This window comes from Leptinotarsa decemlineata, unplaced genomic scaffold (genome assembly GCF_025532065.1).
Source record: "Leptinotarsa decemlineata unplaced genomic scaffold, Ldec_3_MD MMD2_tig00026358_RagTag_RagTag, whole genome shotgun sequence".
Lineage (NCBI taxonomy): Eukaryota > Metazoa > Arthropoda > Insecta > Coleoptera > Chrysomelidae > Leptinotarsa > Leptinotarsa decemlineata.
In genome coordinates, this window is record NW_027412703.1 from 8,221,246 (window position 1) to 8,240,122 (window position 18,877).

An 18,877-nucleotide genomic window follows, 5' to 3' on the forward strand; every position below is an offset into this window, starting at 1 on the left:
TTGACAGAAGCACCGTCAGTAAAATTAACAAAACATTTAAAGAAACCGGTGCAGTCAGCAAACATATTTTAAAAAATAATCACCGAAGAAGAAATTTAAACGAAGGTGCTGTTTTAGATTATTTTAGAAACCACCCAAACAGAAGTTTACGAGTCGCCAGTTTGGATTTAAACTTACCGAGAGAGACTATTCGACGATGTCTTAAACAAAACAAAATGAGAGCATTTAAACCTAAATTTCTTCACTCTTTAAAGGCAGGTGATGAAGTGAAACGTATGGAATTTTGTTTGTGGGCACAAGGCGAGTACCTGAATACAAGAAATTTTTTAAACTGCATAATGTTTAGTGATGAAGCTTCTTTCAGCACCAATGGGGTAGTTTCATCGCAAAATGCTCGGTATTGGGCTACAGAAAATCCGCACTGGATCATAAATTGTAAAAGTCAATATTCCGAAAAAGTTAACGTTTGGTGTGGTATAGTACAAAATAGAATAATAGGTCCATATTTTTTTGATGGAAACATAAACGGGCAAAATTTTTTGGAATTTCTAAATAACCAATTATCGGACGAAATAGATGAAATGCCTCTTGCGGAACAAGTAAATTTATATTTTCAGCTCGACGGCTGTTCCGTGCACAATTCGAGGATTGTTAAAGAGTGGCTAAATAACCAGTTTCCAAATCATTGGATAGGACGAGGTAGTGACTTAATTGAATGGCCACCTAGATCGCCTGATCTAACAATATTAGACTTTTTTCTGTGGGGTATTCTGACACAAAAAGTATACAGAACAAGACCAACGAATCCAGCTGAACTCATGCAAAGGATACGACAAGCTTGTGCCGAAATTACAGTTCAACAAATGAGAAATAGTGTAAACAATATTCGGAAGAGATACGATAAATGTATTGAACTTAATGGAGGTTTGGTAGAAGCCACAAAAATTTGAATGTTTAGTTTTAAATCAATGTTTATTTTAGTATCAGTTTTTTCTTAATGGCAATTAATTGTTGAATAAATACTTTGGAACTTGTTTGTATACATTTTGTTTTCATCAGCTATAGAAGAAGGTAGAGTAAGTTCAGAATCTCATAAAATGTGATTTTCCAGGTGCGCTGTTACAAAAGTACTATTATTTATTATTGGGAAACTTCCAAAAAGCTTACAAGTATGACCATTAATACTTCAAGATTCTATCAAGATTTGGTAAAAGTGCAATTGGGAGATCCCATGACATGAGATTCTGAACTTGGTCTACTACTGCGTAACTTGAAAATGAACTTTTAATTTTCTGTTATTCAATTATTCAATTTTTATTTTAATTTTCACTTCTCGTAACCTACACTCAAATGAATGATTTTAAGGGAATATTATCCACAAATCCAGTGGCGTAGTCAGATTTTTATTACAAAACGCTTGCACCACAAATCTCTCACATTACCATATTTTCAGGAGTTATAACTGTAGAACGCATTGAGCTGTTGACTTCGGATTTTCACTGTACAAATTCACTGGTGTTCTACTTGGTGATGACAGTGTTGTCAGATCTCAAATATGTCTATAATCTGAATAAAAATAACAAACAAATACTTTGTTTCCAAAATTGAAGTTGTTGTAACTTCGTTGTTAACAAATATTTTTTAATGAAAGTTTGACAGTTTTGATTTATAACGACTACGAATCCAGTGGTGTAGTCAAATTTGAAAACAAAAATTGCCTAATAAACTTTTGCCGTTTTTGACAAACAAAAAAAACCATAGAGTGCCTTGGAAATGAAACTAAAATTGTGAAAGTTAGTGTCAAGATACAGTTTTTCATGCTTAATATTTCAATAAAAAAAAATTGAGATTGATTGAAAAATGCACATTCTACAGGGGTGGTTCCATTTTAAATGGGTCACACTGTATATATATATATATATATATATATATATATATATATATATATATATATATATATATATATATATATATATATATATATATATATATATAAAAAACAAGCGATTACATCCTATCATGATCTTTCCAGAAACATTATATATGCAATAAGAATTGAATTATCAGTATCCGTGAAAAACATTTATGTTATAGGAATAAAAAATGGGAAAAGAAAAAAAATCTGTTTTTTCGTTAACCAGGTGTCGCACCCCTACGAACGACAACCCTCAGAAGTGGAAACTTGTGCGAGCTAAGGATTAAAGAGGTCTTACCTTTTAACGTGTGATTCCTAACATGGGTTGGACGATAGCAAGTGAAAATCAATCGTTCAGACTAGGGCTTGAACCACCGACCAACACGGCAGTCAATTCGAGTGAGTGAACAAAGCACCCACGTCGAACCGCCTAGTAAATAATGATACATTCATAATTTACCAATATACAGGATGTTCCATCTCAGACGAGCCACCCCGTATATTTCTTATCCCATAGTGAGTGGAAATGTTTCTCGGAACACGTCGAATGATTTTGTTTGGGGGACATCTTTTGACGTATATTTTAGGCTTGAACGAGCAACCCCCTAATAGGGGGCTCTTCAACCCCTCAAACTTGAATACAGGAGAGGGGTTGAGTGATACTTTATTTGAAAGGTCTTGGAAGCCTCTTTACAACGTTGTATGAAAAACGTGAATTTGATGAACCGTTTTCGCCAAAAATCTATTTTGCAGCTCGAATGAGCTATCTTGAAAAATTTGTTCATTTTTACAATGTACAAGCCCATTTTTAAAAAAATCTGTCTGTTTTAAAATCTGTTTTTCCGTTAATCAGCTGTCGCCCCCATACGAACGACAACTCTCAGGAGTTGAGAAACTTGGGGGAGCTGAGGACTAACGAGGTCTTACCTTCTACCGTGAAAAATATCTGGTCGAGGCGGTAATCGAACCCACGGTCTTCCGATCGTGAGTCGGGCGCACTACCACCGCGGCCAATTCCAAACCATTTTCACAAACTCAAACAATCGTCAAAAAATTACATTCTTGAAAAATTTAATTGTGTTGTCATCATGCTTACAATAAAAAAAATCAAACCTGTTTGTTTAAATCCAGTGTTCAAATTGTCCTCAATTGACTTCCATGCAATAATACTTTCTCTCAAATCAATAAATAAAAAAACAGCAAAACATCTCCTTATCTTGGCTTAATTTGTTGTGCTTAGAAGCTGATTATCTGATTGTAACGTTTCTTCGGTCATTTCAGAATTGAAATCAATCTGTTGAGTTACTACTCTGCTGATTTGTTTAAAATTTCAAATTTAAAATTTAAAATTATGGCCGAGCCTATCAACAATAACCCAAATTTCTTGTACAACATTTGCTTTTCTAACGAATGCACTTTTTCACTTAATGGAGAGGTTAACCGGCATAACTGTAGAATTTGGAGCGATACAAATCCTCATGTATTTCGAGAAGCTCACACTCAACATCCAGAAAAGCTAAACGTTTGGGTAGGAATTTTGGGAGACTACCTAATTGGACCTCTGTTTATTCCTGGTAATTTAACTGGCGAACGTTATCCTGAAATGCTAGAAAATGCTATTGATCCGTTAATAACTGAACAATTAGAAAACGATCCTCTACTACTTGAACAACAATTGCATTTACAACAAGACAGAGCTCCTCCGCACTACACCGCACCAGTTTGCCAATACCTCAATTTGCAATACCCCGGTCGTTGGATTGGAAGAAGAGGTCCTATGGAGTGGCCTGCCCGATTTCCTAAACTGAACCCTCTGAACTTCTTCTGGGGACATCTCAGGTCCAAGATTTTTATGACTCACCCTGAAAATTTGGACGAACTACGCCAAAGAATTGTGAATGAGTGTCGTCAAATTACTCCAATTATGCTGAACCATGTCAGAGATGGTTTTAAAAAGAAACATCTTATGAAGGCAAATAAAAGGAGAACTCTGCACCAATTCTACCACAGTACTATTGAGACTAAATAAATGACAAAATGTGATATACAGTGAACTATCAAAATGCATTCAACACTATAGGAGAATATTCATTACCAAAGATGCATCATTTGATATAATTTGTTTTGAAAGCAAATATATACGAATACATATAATTTAATTTTTTTTTCAAAGTGATAAATACAAAAATAATATTTTTTTGTTGAACAGTGGCGTATTATGATTTTGAATAAAAATATGGCAGGACATGTTAACAGAGACGCCAGTAATGAATACTAGGAAAACCTTCACCAACAAAATTGTGGAAAGAGCCAAAGTGGTTTCAGAGATATCAAGGGGAAACAATTTTTTTGATAAATTGCAACATTTATATCTGGGAAATGAAGTGGATGCGGACCTAAGCGATAATTATCGCTCCACAGGATCAGTTTTCAATTATGAAACAACCTGTGTATTACTCATATTGTCAAGTAATCACTTCACATATTCATTAAGATTTGAAATGAATCTACAACTTTCATTAATACATCAATGATTTGTTTTAATTTATGGTTATATCGATTATTAAACCATCATATGGAAATTGGATGAAATTTTGAATGACACTCAATATATAATCAACACTGGATGAAATATTCTCGCGTGTTTTTTTGCTCGTTAGCCATAATGTTCGAATCTATCTTCTGGTTTGCATATGTACTTTTATATTTAAATTTACCTTATTGATGCCTGAACTTTTATATCTACTTTTCATTTCACGGTAACAGTCTTTGGAAATTTTGGGTTCACTATCAAAGTACCAAAAGTCATGGCGGAACCGTTATTCATCAAATATAATTTCTTGACACCCTAACTAGTAAATATTGTTGGTGTCTGTAGAAAGGGCAGATTATTCATTATACCTCTGAAGGTATCTATTTGAAGTTCGTCTACAACCAAATAGTTGATACAATTTGTTTGAATGTAACAAAACTCCTAGAAAATATTCTGACATGAAGCGATTGAGAAATGTTTAAGTGAAACTGTTTTTTCATTTAGTATTATGTCATGTGATTCGGAAGTTGTCATAAACCAAATATTACTTTTCAGGGCGATCTGTATAGCTTCATTTATCATAATGTGAATTACATTTTAATAAATTGTCTCATATATTTACATCTTGATAAAAAATTCGAATACTGATAGAGAAGGGTTTTAATTTAGTGAGGATGGAATAAAATACAAACGGGTTATGAAACGTAAGCTCTGTCTAATTATTAGTGTTTTATTCAGAATGAGGTGTTATATTCTATATAACTTTTGAAAAAATATTTATCACTGTCTGATCAATTCAATTTACAATATGCAGTAATTATTTGGGGTTCATCTAATAAGAGTGTATCCACTGTTGGGCTAGAAAAAATTCGAAAATGAAACAATGAAATGCATATTCCAACTAGATTTTCTGAAACTGAACAGAAATGTCTATAAACCAATTGATTGGATGATTAGATATAGACTTCATTCGTAAATTGAAACTTCATCCATTTTGTTGAGGATTAAAATGAAATCTTTTATTTCATATTTTACAATACGCGTTAGAACACTTGTTTGAGACCTCTCAATCTGAAAGCTAATTCTGGACGAAGATGAATTTTCTATATTATAATAAACATATACAAGGTGGGCCATCGAAAAATTGACATGAAGGTTTGGGTACTAATCTTGCAAATCCGAAAAAACGCTCAGACATGTCGATTTTTATTGGGAGAGGGCAGTTTTTTCCCCATTTACAGCGTCGTCACTTCATCCCCGGAGTAGAGGGATGAAAAAAACCTTTGAATTTTAACAGGGAACTGGGAGCGAGTCGCACATCGTTTGAAATCTCTTGGAATTCTCTAAACAATGGTGTACATTTTTTTAAATTTGGACGTATTTAAAAGAGCTCTTTCCGATAATCAACTTTTTCGATATTGTTAATAGCAACAAATTGTTGTACGCCACTGTTCAGTTGGAATGTATTTGGAACATTTTCATTTGTTTCTTACGCTACATTTGTGTTAATTTTTTAGTTCTTCTCTGATAATAACTATTACAATTGAGAAATGGTTAAAAATGCTGTTTCTATTTCTCATTTTTATGTTAAAAGTGATATTACTAGTAGTGAGTGCCGTAAAGTGTTGCTGAAGAAACAATAGTTTACACAACTGCAGAGAGGGTAGGATTGAATGAACTGTACTATGGAAATAGACGTTGTGCTGCGAGAGCCGCTGAACTGTTCAATCAACAATATGGGAAGAATGTGTTGCGACAGTATGTTTTCGATTTAATTGCAAAATTTCGCGCAACTGGATCTGTAGCAAATAAAGAACGGCAAATCGAACGACCAGTAACAAATGAGACGATACAAGTGGCAATTCTAGGTCATGTTGAGCTTGACGAACTAGCATTTGGCGTATTTTAAAAACCAAAAAAATGCATCCTCACAAGATTAAATTGAAGCAAGAACTGAATGAAGATGATTTCGATCGACGCTTGCAATTTTGCGAGTTGGTTAGTGAACGAGCGGTGGAAAAATCCACATTTTGTTTTCAACATTTGCTTCAATGATGAATGTTATTTTTTTCAAATGACAGAGTTAATCGCCACAATTGTCGCTATTGGGCTGATTCAAATCCTCACATTTTTCATGAAGTGCATACTCAACGTCCACAAAAATTTAATGTATGGGCTGAAATTTTCGGTGACCGTATTGTTGGCCCATTGTTTTTAGAAGGCAATTTAACCGGGCAAACGTATCTGGAGCTTCTGGAAGATACTAGATACTAGATTATTCCTTTCTCACTGATATTATTGAAAACAACCACAATTATCGAGAGGATCTGTTAATATTTCAACAAGATGGGGCTTCTCCGCACTATGCTTTGCCTGTTCGGCAGTATTGAGATCAGACTTTTCCGGATCACTGGATTGGGAGGCGGGACACTATCGAATGGCCACCACGATCACCAGACCTTTCGCCGTTAGATTTTGTCTGTGGGATCATTTGAAAAGCAGAATTTACTGTACATTTTCTGCATCACTTTAAGATGTATGGCAAAGAATCACGAATAAATGTCGCCAATCACTCCAGAAATGCTCCACAATGTTCGAGAACGTTTCCAGCAGAATCTCTATCATTGCATGGAAGCTGGAGGTGCCATTTTGATCATATATAACATGAGAATGAAGTAAGTAACTTCAACTCTAAATTTAATATGTTTCGTTCAAATTGAAAAAAAAATATACACCGTTGTTTGGAGAATTCCAAGATCTTTCAAACGATGTGCGACCCGCTCCTAGTTCCCTATTAAAATTCCAAAGGTTGTTCACCCATCTGCTCCGGGATTAAGTGACAATGCAAGATTAGTATCCAAAATCTCCATGTCAAGTTTTCGATGGCCCACCCTGTATACTCGTAATTCACCATCCATGATAATAACCAACCAACTTTCACAAATATTATTTTTAATAGTTCATTCAAAAGTAACATTTAGTTTTGTGCTTTTCAGAAAACGCAATTTTATTTTTTTTATGTGTATAGAGGGGTTAGTATAAGCTGACGGTCAAGTTTGTGGGGTCGCAACCCTTGCCCCCCTGCTGTCATCTTGGAAAAAGGGGTGCAAGGGTTTTTGCGCTGTATCTCGCAAATTAGCAACCCTACTGAGAATTCGATGAGAATAATTTACACTACAGATTCGTTCAATTTAAAAAATTCATCTGGGTTTTACAGCGCTCCGAAATTAACTGTGTTCTTGAATACTCGTAAGAATACGATAAAAACGAACCATTAGCCTCAGTTTTCTATCGTATACCTATTCATTTATTCGAGATAGTAATTTTTTTTGAAAAACATATTTGATGAGTACCAGAACACTATGAACTATCTGTAAGTATTGAATTTGATGGCTACTCCAAAAATCTTGATATTGCAGGAACAAAGTCGTGGGAGCGCTTGCGTCGCGTCGCACGAAAAAGCACCAATCGAGAGAGATACACTTTAACAAGAGCACCGTACCAACATTACCCAAGATGGGATAATGTTAATGAAAAAATAAAAGCAAATTCAATAGACCTTTCCAAAACTGCTCTATCAGAGGTGGGTTTTGACCAGGCTGAATCAGATGCAGATACAGTCACAGTACGTTCTGCGCTTACTGCATCACAATGCTATAATTCTGTAACTATGGTAGCAGAGGACATTGACATTCTGTGTGACATGGTTAAGTTGTTAGAAACACAAGTGTCCAAATGCACAAAATTGACATTCTTGTCTTTAGAAAGGAAGCAATGCAATGTATTTTTTGAAACCTTCAAAAGGGCATACGTCAGATCAATTATACTGTCCTTCAGAGTCATTACATAGAATCTGCTGTTTCTCCATGCTTTTTCAGGACGCAATACAATATCAGCAGCTAATATAAAAAAATTGAATTGATTGAAATTTTACAGAACCATCCTGAGTTAGCTAGCGAAACAGCATTATTTCTCGGTGGGAAATTCAATCATCTCTTCTCATTGTCGGTGGCTAACGTTTTTCCGTCTCTTCATATGTTGGAAATAGAAATGATTCTCTGGACAGCCTGAGACATAAACGATTCGCTAAGATAGTAACTGAAAATAGTTTCAACTTATCATCGCTTCCTCCAACAAAAGATGCAGCTCGTTTCCACAGTTTATCATCAGGCTCAGTCGTGGCTCGACAAACACTGTGATCTTGAAGAATGGGACAAGAAAAAGCATGGAAACATTTCGAAACCAATTCAAACTTCCAAGTCACCAACACCCCCCGAACTTCTGAAATAAATTTTCTGCAGAAGCAAGGAAAATTGTGGAAGTATGTGTGGTGAACGTATTCAAAAACACTTCATTGTGACATTTTTTCTAAATAGTTTTATAAAAACGCATCACTTGTTTCGCCATACAATGGCTTCTTCGGGCGTGTCTTCACGCCTAAAACACGTGTTGCGTTTTTGTTAAACTGCTTGGTGAAAATCTTGCAGTAAAGTGTTTTTTGAATACGTTAGTTATGGATTTTCATCAAGTATCGGCCAATTCCCTCATATATGTGTGTTTGTCAAAAGGCAGGTCTGAAATGCTCTGCAGTATTCTTCAATTGTTCTGGTGATTAGGCCTACTGGGGATAGGTACCACGTGAAAAAATGTGCCTCCAGGCTCTACCTCATATTTGGTGAAAAAAGGGTTGATAATAAATTAATAATAAAGTAATAAAAACTAAATCAATGGAGAATCTGCTGAAGTGTAATGAAGGTTACTAGGTAATATAAACCACTGAAAAGTTTAACTGAACAGTAACTCGTAAAATCAACAGAAAAAATTAAATATCAATACTTTTAAGTGATCGACGTTTTGAGAAACAATCCTTTTTCGTTTTCAAACTTGAAATTCACTTTACAACTCTCGCACCAAACTGGTATAGCTCTAATTTTTACAGTTTGGGGCAAGAGTTTTATAGTGAATTTTAGGTTTTGAAAACGGAAAACGATTTTTATCCGAAACGTCGACCACTTAGGAAAGCTAAGTAGAGGAAAGTCGCCTAATATGGGGGTAGTGCTTAATATGGGGTAGTTCAATTTCAAGCAAGTACTTGTTCCGACACCTATTGTGAACATTAAAAACTAATCACCGAGTTCCTAGAAAGCGCCTATTCACGTTTTGGAGCAAACTCGTGTTGCGTTTCGATGATTCAGGTTATGGTAATTTTGTGTATGAATAAAAGTTTCTGGTGACTGTTGCATTTTAGATATTTGAGGAAATTTAAACGTAAGTTTTTAAAAATTCAATAATATTATTCAATATTGAATTTGGCGTAGTTTATGGAAATGGTTTTGTTTTTTTAAGGAAACATCACAGTTTTTCCATAAACATTTTCCTTTCAAAAATCTAATCTGCTCGTAACATGGGGTACCTGTCAATTCCTAATTTGGGGTACCCCATATTAGGGGACTGTGTGCTTTTCCGTATAAAACTAAAGTATTTTCTTTCAGATGCCTAAAAAACGAAAAGTTTGGAACAAGAAACAAATGATTTCAGCAATTTTAGCTGTTCGGCAAGGCGGAATGGGCTACAAGAAGAGTGCGCAGACCCATGGTATACCTCAAACGACCTTAGAAAGGTACGTAAAGATGAAGGGAGCACCTGAAGACATTGTGAATTCATCGTTATGAAGGAAGATAGTCTTTCCAAAAGAAATGAAGTCAATGCTTGCAAATCACTGCGTAAAAATGGAAATAACTTTTTTTTGAAATAACTCGAAAAGTCGTGTGCAGATGCAGCTCATGTAAGGGTAATAATATAAAAAATCCATAAAGCGTAGCAAAAAAAAGTGCTGGGATGAAATGTTTTTCTGGATTCATTGAGAACGCTCCAAGTAATATCATATGAGCGCATTAAATCATTTACCAGAGAAAATGTTGCAGCATTTTTTGATTTGTATGATCTACTTCTTGAAAAAATAAATCAAAACTGGAATGAAACCAGAAAAACTGAAATGTTTTCTCCTGATAGAAACGCAATTAATGAAGAAAGAGTAGAAATAGATTCAATGAATGAAGAAAAAGTAAAGGAAGACACAGTAGAGGAAAAACAATTAGATATCAACGAGCCTAAAGAAAAATCCCTGAAAGACAAGTTAGCATTCCAAGACAGCAAATCGCTGAGAGACAGGTTACCCCTGAGAAACATATTACCCCTGCAAACTTGATGCCTGTTCCAACTGCTTAAAAACTTATTATTAAAAAAAAAGAGTACAAATGTGGAAAAGCAGCCGTTGTAACTAGCACTCCATACAAATTCGGGCATCGAAAAAAATTAATGATTCAAAACCAAGTCTGCAGAAAAAATTAAGCATACTCAAAAGAAAAAGAAACAGTCAGTTGCTAAAGGAACAGCAAACAAACGCAAGTTGCTATCCAAGATTCAGATGACTAGCAGGTAGCAAACTTTGAAGAAGATGCCAAATGGGCTCATGCTGAATGTTCTAATTGTGGAAGAAATCCGTATATTTGTTACTTTTGCATTTCTAAATGATTTGTTGTATGTTCTTTCTAGATGATAATTTTTTTTTGTTCATAAGGGACGAAACTTTTTATTAGATATACTTTTTACATTTCCATAAATGAATATTTATCAAAAAAAAAACAAAATAATTTTACTTACTTCCAAATTTTACATATTGAATTGGGTACCCCATATTACGAACATATGTACCCCATATCAGGATATCATATGCCCCTAATTTGGGGAAGTGCACTTTTTTTAATTCTGCATATTTTTATTTCCTTTTTTCAAAAACACGTTTCTTCTTATTGAATGCTTGATAGTATATCCAACAAAACATGAACTTTTCAAATAATGCTTGAAACTACCGCCGTTTTTTTACTATGGTATTTTGAAAAAAACTACCCCATATTATGAGACTTTACTCTATTGATATTTCATTTTTTCAATTTGTAAGTGAAATTTATGAATTCGACAAGTTACTGACTGATTGGACTTCTCAGTGCAGTAACTTTCCGGGGTAAACTTTTCAGTTTGCTCTTTACTACAAATTCTCTATTGATTTAGCTTTTATTCTTTAGATAGTGTGAGGTTATAAAAACAGTAGAAGTATTGAGTCTTCCACAAAAAAAAACAAAAAACATAGGAGTGTTAAGGAGAAAATTATAGATTATATGAATGAAATACTATATAACAAAAATAATAAGCGTAATACTTAGTTCGTTTTTATCATTCTTATTAGTATTTAAGAATCCGGTCAACTTCGGAGCGCTGTAAAACCCGGACAAGTTATAGAAATTGAACAAACTCATTATACAACCCTCTATAAGATTGTCCTGATGGCATTTCATTGTTAATAACCAGAAAAAAATTATAACGCTCAAAAGAAAATTTGTTCGAAAATTTTCAGTTATTTTTGCAGAATTATCGTGAAATAATATGTATGATTTGAAAAAGAATTTGTATTCGAGTATATGAAGAATTAATTCTTCCAGATATGTGTGATATAACTGAATTTTCAATTTTGTTCATATGATTTTCAAAATTTTACTCTTTGACCATTACTAGACCTGAATTTTATGTGTTTCAAGATCAATCATCGAAGAAAGAAGTCAGAAATTTCTATTTTTCATCGAAAGAAATGGTACAAAAATACCTGAAAATGGAAAATCATTCAACAAATCGATATCTGAACTTTTTTGATTTCCATCCTTATACACTAGAATTGTAACACTCTTCACAACGCGCGTTTATCCAATCAATCAGGCGAATGAAAACATAAATCCTGCAGTCTTTTTTATCTCGTCAACCTGAAAACTATACAATGTGCCAGAATTCGATATTTTTAAATCACGGTATTGTTTAGCGATTCAACTTAATGATTCTATATGGTTGATGTTTTACGAACTGATTCTGACAAACTTTTTCCGCATATGATATAAAAAATTATACCCATATCGCAAAAAAATAGTAATTTCCGATTTGAAGTTTTGAAGTATTGAATTTTAGCTTTCGAAGGTATTGATGGAGAAACACGAATGAAAATGCTTTTTCTGAATTTTTTTCATCAACAATTTTAAAGAATTCATTCATAACTTCGAGGAGCACTGAAAACTCCGTTTTATCATCAATTTCTGATCTAATTGGAGAATTGATCAGTACAGTTGACGAAATCATATAATTAGGTTTTATGAACTTGTCTGAATTGTATTCAATAAATAAATATGAATAAAACCAAATATGCTATAGGTCAATCTGCGGAAACTTCTGAATCACTGAGTTGGTTATTATTTTCCTGACTCATCCGAATATTTCTTTCATCAACACTAGATTCATCTATATTTTCATTCATTTTATATTTTCAAATTTGTTAATGATGTTTCTGATGATGGTTCGAAACTCTAACGTCCACCAAAAAACTATAGATCAACCAGATTCACATCTGAAAAAATGCTTTCTGACACCAATATATAAGGTCTTACAATTTAAAAAAAACTTGAATTGTTTACTTAGATTTATTGTGTAGGCTCTGATGTGGATGGAGTTTAGTTTTTCAAACTTTGATTGAGGTGTTTAGAAAATATATATCCCCATTATCTGGTGAGTAGTGGAAATTAAATACAAGTTTACGAAAAATGGATTAGTTATATTGCAAAGGATAGAAATACTAAAAAAAGTCATAAAAAACAAATAGGGTGAAACCGGGATAGATGCCCCAGCCGGATAGATGCCTCATATCCTAAAAAGCTAACTTCCCGAACTCGTGACTAAGAATTAATTATATAAGTAGGAGCCGCAGTCACCCCGGACTAGAGATGGCACTGAACATTCAAATTTGAAGAACTTGTTCGAACTGTTCCAGTTTTTATCGAAAACCTGTTTTTTTAACTGTTCATGTTCACCTATTCTTGAATGACATCTCATCTTGCGTCACGGTCATTTTTAGCGTTCGGTTCCGAGTGGTTCCGAGTTTCCGTACGTTCCCTCCATTCGACTTGTTGTTCTGAAGTTTTATTTCAGTAACAGGCTGAATTTTAGTGTAAAATAAATGAAAGATCAATCCCTATTTGGATTTTTTTCAATCACAGAGAAACAAGTGCAACTGCAACATCTGAAATTTGCAAGCAGGTTATTTCCTTCAAATATTCTGTGACAAATTTAAAGTGTCATATGCTTATTAAAATCACCCCATGGTTAAAATTCTACCCACTGAAGGAACAGGGAAAACCCACGTTGAGGAGAATTCACAGGGACAGGGACCTACAATTTTGCAACAGGTAGGTATTAAATTAATTCGTTTTGGATTTTTTCTTTCCAAAATTTCATGGAAAACAATTGTGACTCGTCGGTGCTCAGTGCAGCCGAGAGCACAGGCCACAGAGCGGTCCCGTCATCCAGTTCCAGCACCAACCTGCGCGAGCGTCTTTGGAATAGCCACTCACCTTCTGAACAAGTTCAGTTCTTTGAAAAGAACGGGTTCACTGAACAGTTGACTGATTGTTCCGAAAAACCAGTTTGGTTCTTTTGGGCCCGTCTCTACCCCGTACCTCATTTACCCAATGACAGTTGTCCGATGTTGGGCGTTTGGCCACAGTGTACTCTATACAATAATCCCACTACGGGTGATTTTTGGTTTGAATTTTCTACACGCAAACACAGGAGTTGCAGCCTCAGGTCTGCGCAAACGATGAGTTCAAGACAGGCACGCAACCCTACAATAGTTGTTGGATTTCATGGGTTTCACCCAACCTACTGTTGAATGAAAATATATTTTGTCACATCCGAATATGAACATCTGCCGATGCCATGACTTTTTGAAATCTACTTGAAACATAGTTCATCATTTTCCAAATGATCTGGGTTACTTGAATATTACACAAATGCAAAATTATCATTTGTGCAATTTTCTCAGGTGCCCAACATGGTTTTCATCGACTCTATTTTTTTGAGCAGTTTATATGAATAGTTGTTATGTTGAGCAGTGTTTAGACGCTTTGGTTGAGATTGTAGTAGGAAGAAATGTCATTAGTGTCAGATACGTCAGCATTGTAAAAACTGAAACTCCTGGACACCAACATCAAAGGGACCGACGCTAAGTGGGATTACTGTATATAAGTACACTGTGGTTTGGCTTGTGCATGTATTTATATCCGCTACGACATTCAGTAACACGTCAAAGATTCAAAGGTTACTATTTTGCGTTGTATAACTTTATATTTAGTAATAAATTCCGTTATAATTTTTATTACGTCAATATACTGATTCATTGAGTCTACGTCTAGGTACAAATAGATTTTTTTATAATTTATTTGAAAAAAATACTTGGGAATCTATCGCTATCAGAAAGGATAGTTGCCCTGATTTTTCGAGGTATAGGTGCCTTTAGGGGCATCTATCCCTCCATACACTGTCATTTATAATTACAGCAGAACTATGCCACGAAATTATAAAAGAAAGGAAGGAGTGCGAGCTCGAGTATGTTCTTGGACCACAGAAAACCTACTACAGTCAGCTTTCGATGAAATGGAGAAGAAAACCATGGGGATAAACGAAATATCCCGACAATTTGAGATTCCATCGAGGACATTGCGAAGACGATATGCTGCTAGAAAATCAACAAAGTTGACCCTGGGTATGTATCAAAGATCATGTACTAGACGACATTACAAACTTTCAATTAACTAATTGTTGAATATTACTGGATTTTTATCCCAATACCAAACCATTATTTCTAACACCTCGACACGTAGTTTAGTCTTCGTCTTGAAGATAATCACTTGTTGATCGAACCACGTGTCGAGGTGTTAACAATAACGATTTGGTGTTGATATAAAACTCCAGTAATATTACTATTACTACTACACCAAAGGTTATAAAGAGTGTATCACAAGTAACTAGTTGCTGTCTCAAGTTACCAATACATCCATTAACGTAAGCATTTTTTTAGGAAAACATCCAATTTTGGATTTTGATAACGAGAAAAGGCTAGTAAAGCACATTCTCAAGCTTGGTGATGCAGGATTTCCCCCAAATAGACAAGCCATACGCATGTTAGTTATTCTTATCAATTTGCTGAAAAGCTAGAGCTAGAACACAATTTCGACCACTGAAACGAAATGGCTGGAGATGCATGGTTTTGAAGTTTTATTGAACGAAGTCCGGAGCTATCCGACAAGCTGAAGGTTTATCCGTGGCTGAAGTGAAAGGTCTTAGTAGAGAAGAAGTCAATAACTTCTATGATCTTTTGATCAAAGTTCTGACCCAAAATGCAAATGGATAAAATAATGAAGATAACTTTTATTGTGTTATTTCAATATGAAAAACAATGATTGTGTGATGTACATGTTGAAACTCAATGTGAATGTTCCAAAATAACAATTAAGAATTTATATTTTTGTTGAATTAATGCTTGTAAAATTCAATTTAAAAAAATATGATTACCTATGCATGTTGAAACTTAATAATTTATATTTCATTTGAATGAGATTTCAATGTGATATTAGAATTATTTTCTAATGATAACAATTAAAAGATTTAAAAAAATACAAGATGTTTTTTATAATTATGACTCATGTTTTTTGGAGATAATTGCTGTTTCAGGAGTGAAACTACCTAATATTTGGTTTGGGTTTTTGTTTACCTACACGGTATGAATGGCATCTATCCTGCACTGCAGGCATCTATCCTGCACTGCAGGCATCTATCCTTCTCACTATTTTCATGGTGGGGCAACTATCCATACAGGTAAGCATCTATCCTCAAAAAAATGTTTCATGAAAAGCTAGTTTTTGCAAAATCTGTATTTGGTAGGTTAAAAAATAATGATAATAATAAAACATAAAGGATTGATCTAGCCACATTATTGAAATTATTCGTATATAATTAATATTTCTCAAAATAGGTGGTTATATCCAAAAGTGGGGTATCTATCAGGGTATTACCCTATGTCTTCTATTTAGTACGATATAACTTTTTCATTTGATATTCAGAAAAAGATCTAGTTGGAGATGAGAGTATGAACTGAGAAAAGTTTTCTATAATTTTTTATTTTTATAGACTGAGGAAATTTTTGACTCTAAAAAATGATGATTTCACACTTGTAAATGAAGCACCAAAAAATTAAAAATGATTTGAATAGTAATTGATTATTTGCTTGCACTGAAGTAAAATGAAAATGAAGTAAGTCAAAATATACACATTTTCATTTGCTAATCCAATTTTTTTTGATGATCGTATTTCATGATTTGAACATTGATGACGAACATTTTTTTGTGTACTGTGTTGTCAAGAATCCATTGAATGAGGTTGAAAAGACATATAATAGTGTCTAGTAGAGTGGAATTATCAAAATATGAATGAAGAAAATCAATAACTTGAAGTGCGTTGGCTTCCTGAAATTTCTGGGACACAGTAAATTCTATCGTAATAGTATACTTGGGTGTGTCGATAAAGCGATTTTTTCATAGAAATGGATCAGTCATTTTTTCAAGTGTTTATGGAATGGATAATAGCAAGAGGGTGATTTCTTCCGACCAGAAAATTCAACTGTGGGAATGTGAAAATAATGCCGCCTCTGAAAACTTTTCTCATAGCAACACATCATCATTTTTATTAGTCTCAGCAGAGCAGCTCTTTCTCAACTCTCGATGACACCTTGAAATATTCCATTTTCGTGAACTTCGCATGTGTCTTCAATGACTATTTGACAAATGTTTCCATTTTCCACAATACCGCTCTTCTGATGTACTTCGCACCCCTCTTTTTCTAACTCTATCAATGTGTCGCCATTTTGTTCACACATAGCGTGATGTCAGAGATTCAACGTGTCCATGTCAGATACCTAGAAAAATAATTTGATGATAAATTAGAATAAGAAAAAAGGAAACTTATTTCAAACAGGTGCATATTGAATTACAGAAAAAAATATTTGAACCGTAAACAATAATCAGGTAACAAAAAGGTCAAAGTTTAATAAAGTATTGGAATTCGGAGAATATTGATATGAATTGTTGCCTAGAAAATTTGCGACAAAAATATTCTTATAAGAACATATGCTATCACGGCCGGAGAATGGCACCTGCCGTACCAAACATTTCGTTTGATACTGCGGCAGACATCATCAGTGCTAAGTGCGTCGACTGCGAGGAAGAACATTGATATCTCAAAGTCTCGGCAACGTTTGTTGGAGTCGAACAAGTTCAATTATAGATCAGACTTATGATCCATATCGCGAAGATTTTATCAATGGATTTCAAATTTAATTGTGTTGTATTTTTTTGACTATCAGTTGATGCTTCACATGATTGATATTATGAATTTGTGGTCAACATAAAATCATTTCCTGAATAATCTTTCCTTGAACAATGAATGGGAAACCATTCAATAAATTGGTTTGAATTGTTACATGATATTGAAAAAAGAACTAGTGCGAAATATATAGAATGGGCTTGTTTCATGCTATGGAAAATGATACTGATTTGCTTATAGACTGATTGAGTTAGGGGTATATTATACTTATCAAGCCTAATCGGTCCCAAAATCTCTTTATATTGGCAGAAAAATGAACAATTCGAAAAGCTAGAATTTAAATTGGCCGCGTGTCTGTTGACCAATAAAATTCATCGTGTCTAGAGCGAAGTTGCCAAGTGTATTGGTTTTTAATATCCAATCACAAATCTGATGATCCAATTTGACAGATGCCATTTTTATTGTTATTGGTGTCAACTCTGTGTGAATACAACTGTTACAATTATCTAATTAGATTTTTTTGTAAAAGGTAGGTCTCGACGGATGCCTATTTTGCTGCATATTTCGTGTCATTAGTTTACATTCCGAAAAATATTTTTTCAGGTTATTTTTGGATTGAATTTTCCCATTACTACCACCGAAATGGTTGAATATGTTTTATACCTAGTTGTACAAACAGATCATCCATACCAGACAAAAAGTTTTTCAGAGTTCCAAAAAACGAAACTCTAACAGATCTATGGTTTTCTTTAGTTGACCGAGCTAAAATGAAAACTAAATCAAAACTTTCTATCCTTCGATGAAAGATAAAGTCTGAAATGACCTACTAAATATACCACCTACCGTTTCAATTTTTCATTATTCATTTCGGTACCAAAGTATTGCAAATTTTTCAAATAAAATTCATCGATCATTTAAAAATCGACTCTTGGTAAGTTATCGGTAACAAAACTAGGCTCAACATTCATTTTGAAATTATTTTAACAAAAATACGAAGTTATGTGTGGAAACCGTTGACATTAGAAAGAGCACTTGTCGCATTCACTACAGAAGGCGCTGGCTGACTGGATGACAATATGGCTAATATACCAGTAACGTTGAATTTCTTATTTTTGGTGGGTGGCATGAATGCATAATTGATTTATTTTATTAGGTTTCATGAGCATTCGAAAATCATT

General features: G+C 34.1%; 1 protein-coding gene across 1 annotated transcript in view; it reads left to right on the forward strand.

The window, feature by feature from the left end:
• LOC141486543 (uncharacterized) overlaps nucleotides 1-18,565 on the forward strand; it is a 29,260-nt gene extending 10,695 nt beyond the window's left edge. Inside the window, exons 2-3 of the mRNA XM_074184675.1 lie at nucleotides 14,879-15,084; nucleotides 15,400-18,565. Of these exons, the coding sequence (XP_074040776.1) occupies nucleotides 14,879-15,084; nucleotides 15,400-15,536 (343 nt within the window). The 3' untranslated portion in view covers nucleotides 15,537-18,565. The remainder of the gene's footprint in view (nucleotides 1-14,878; nucleotides 15,085-15,399) is intronic.
• The last annotated feature ends 312 nt before the right edge of the window (nucleotides 18,566-18,877 follow it).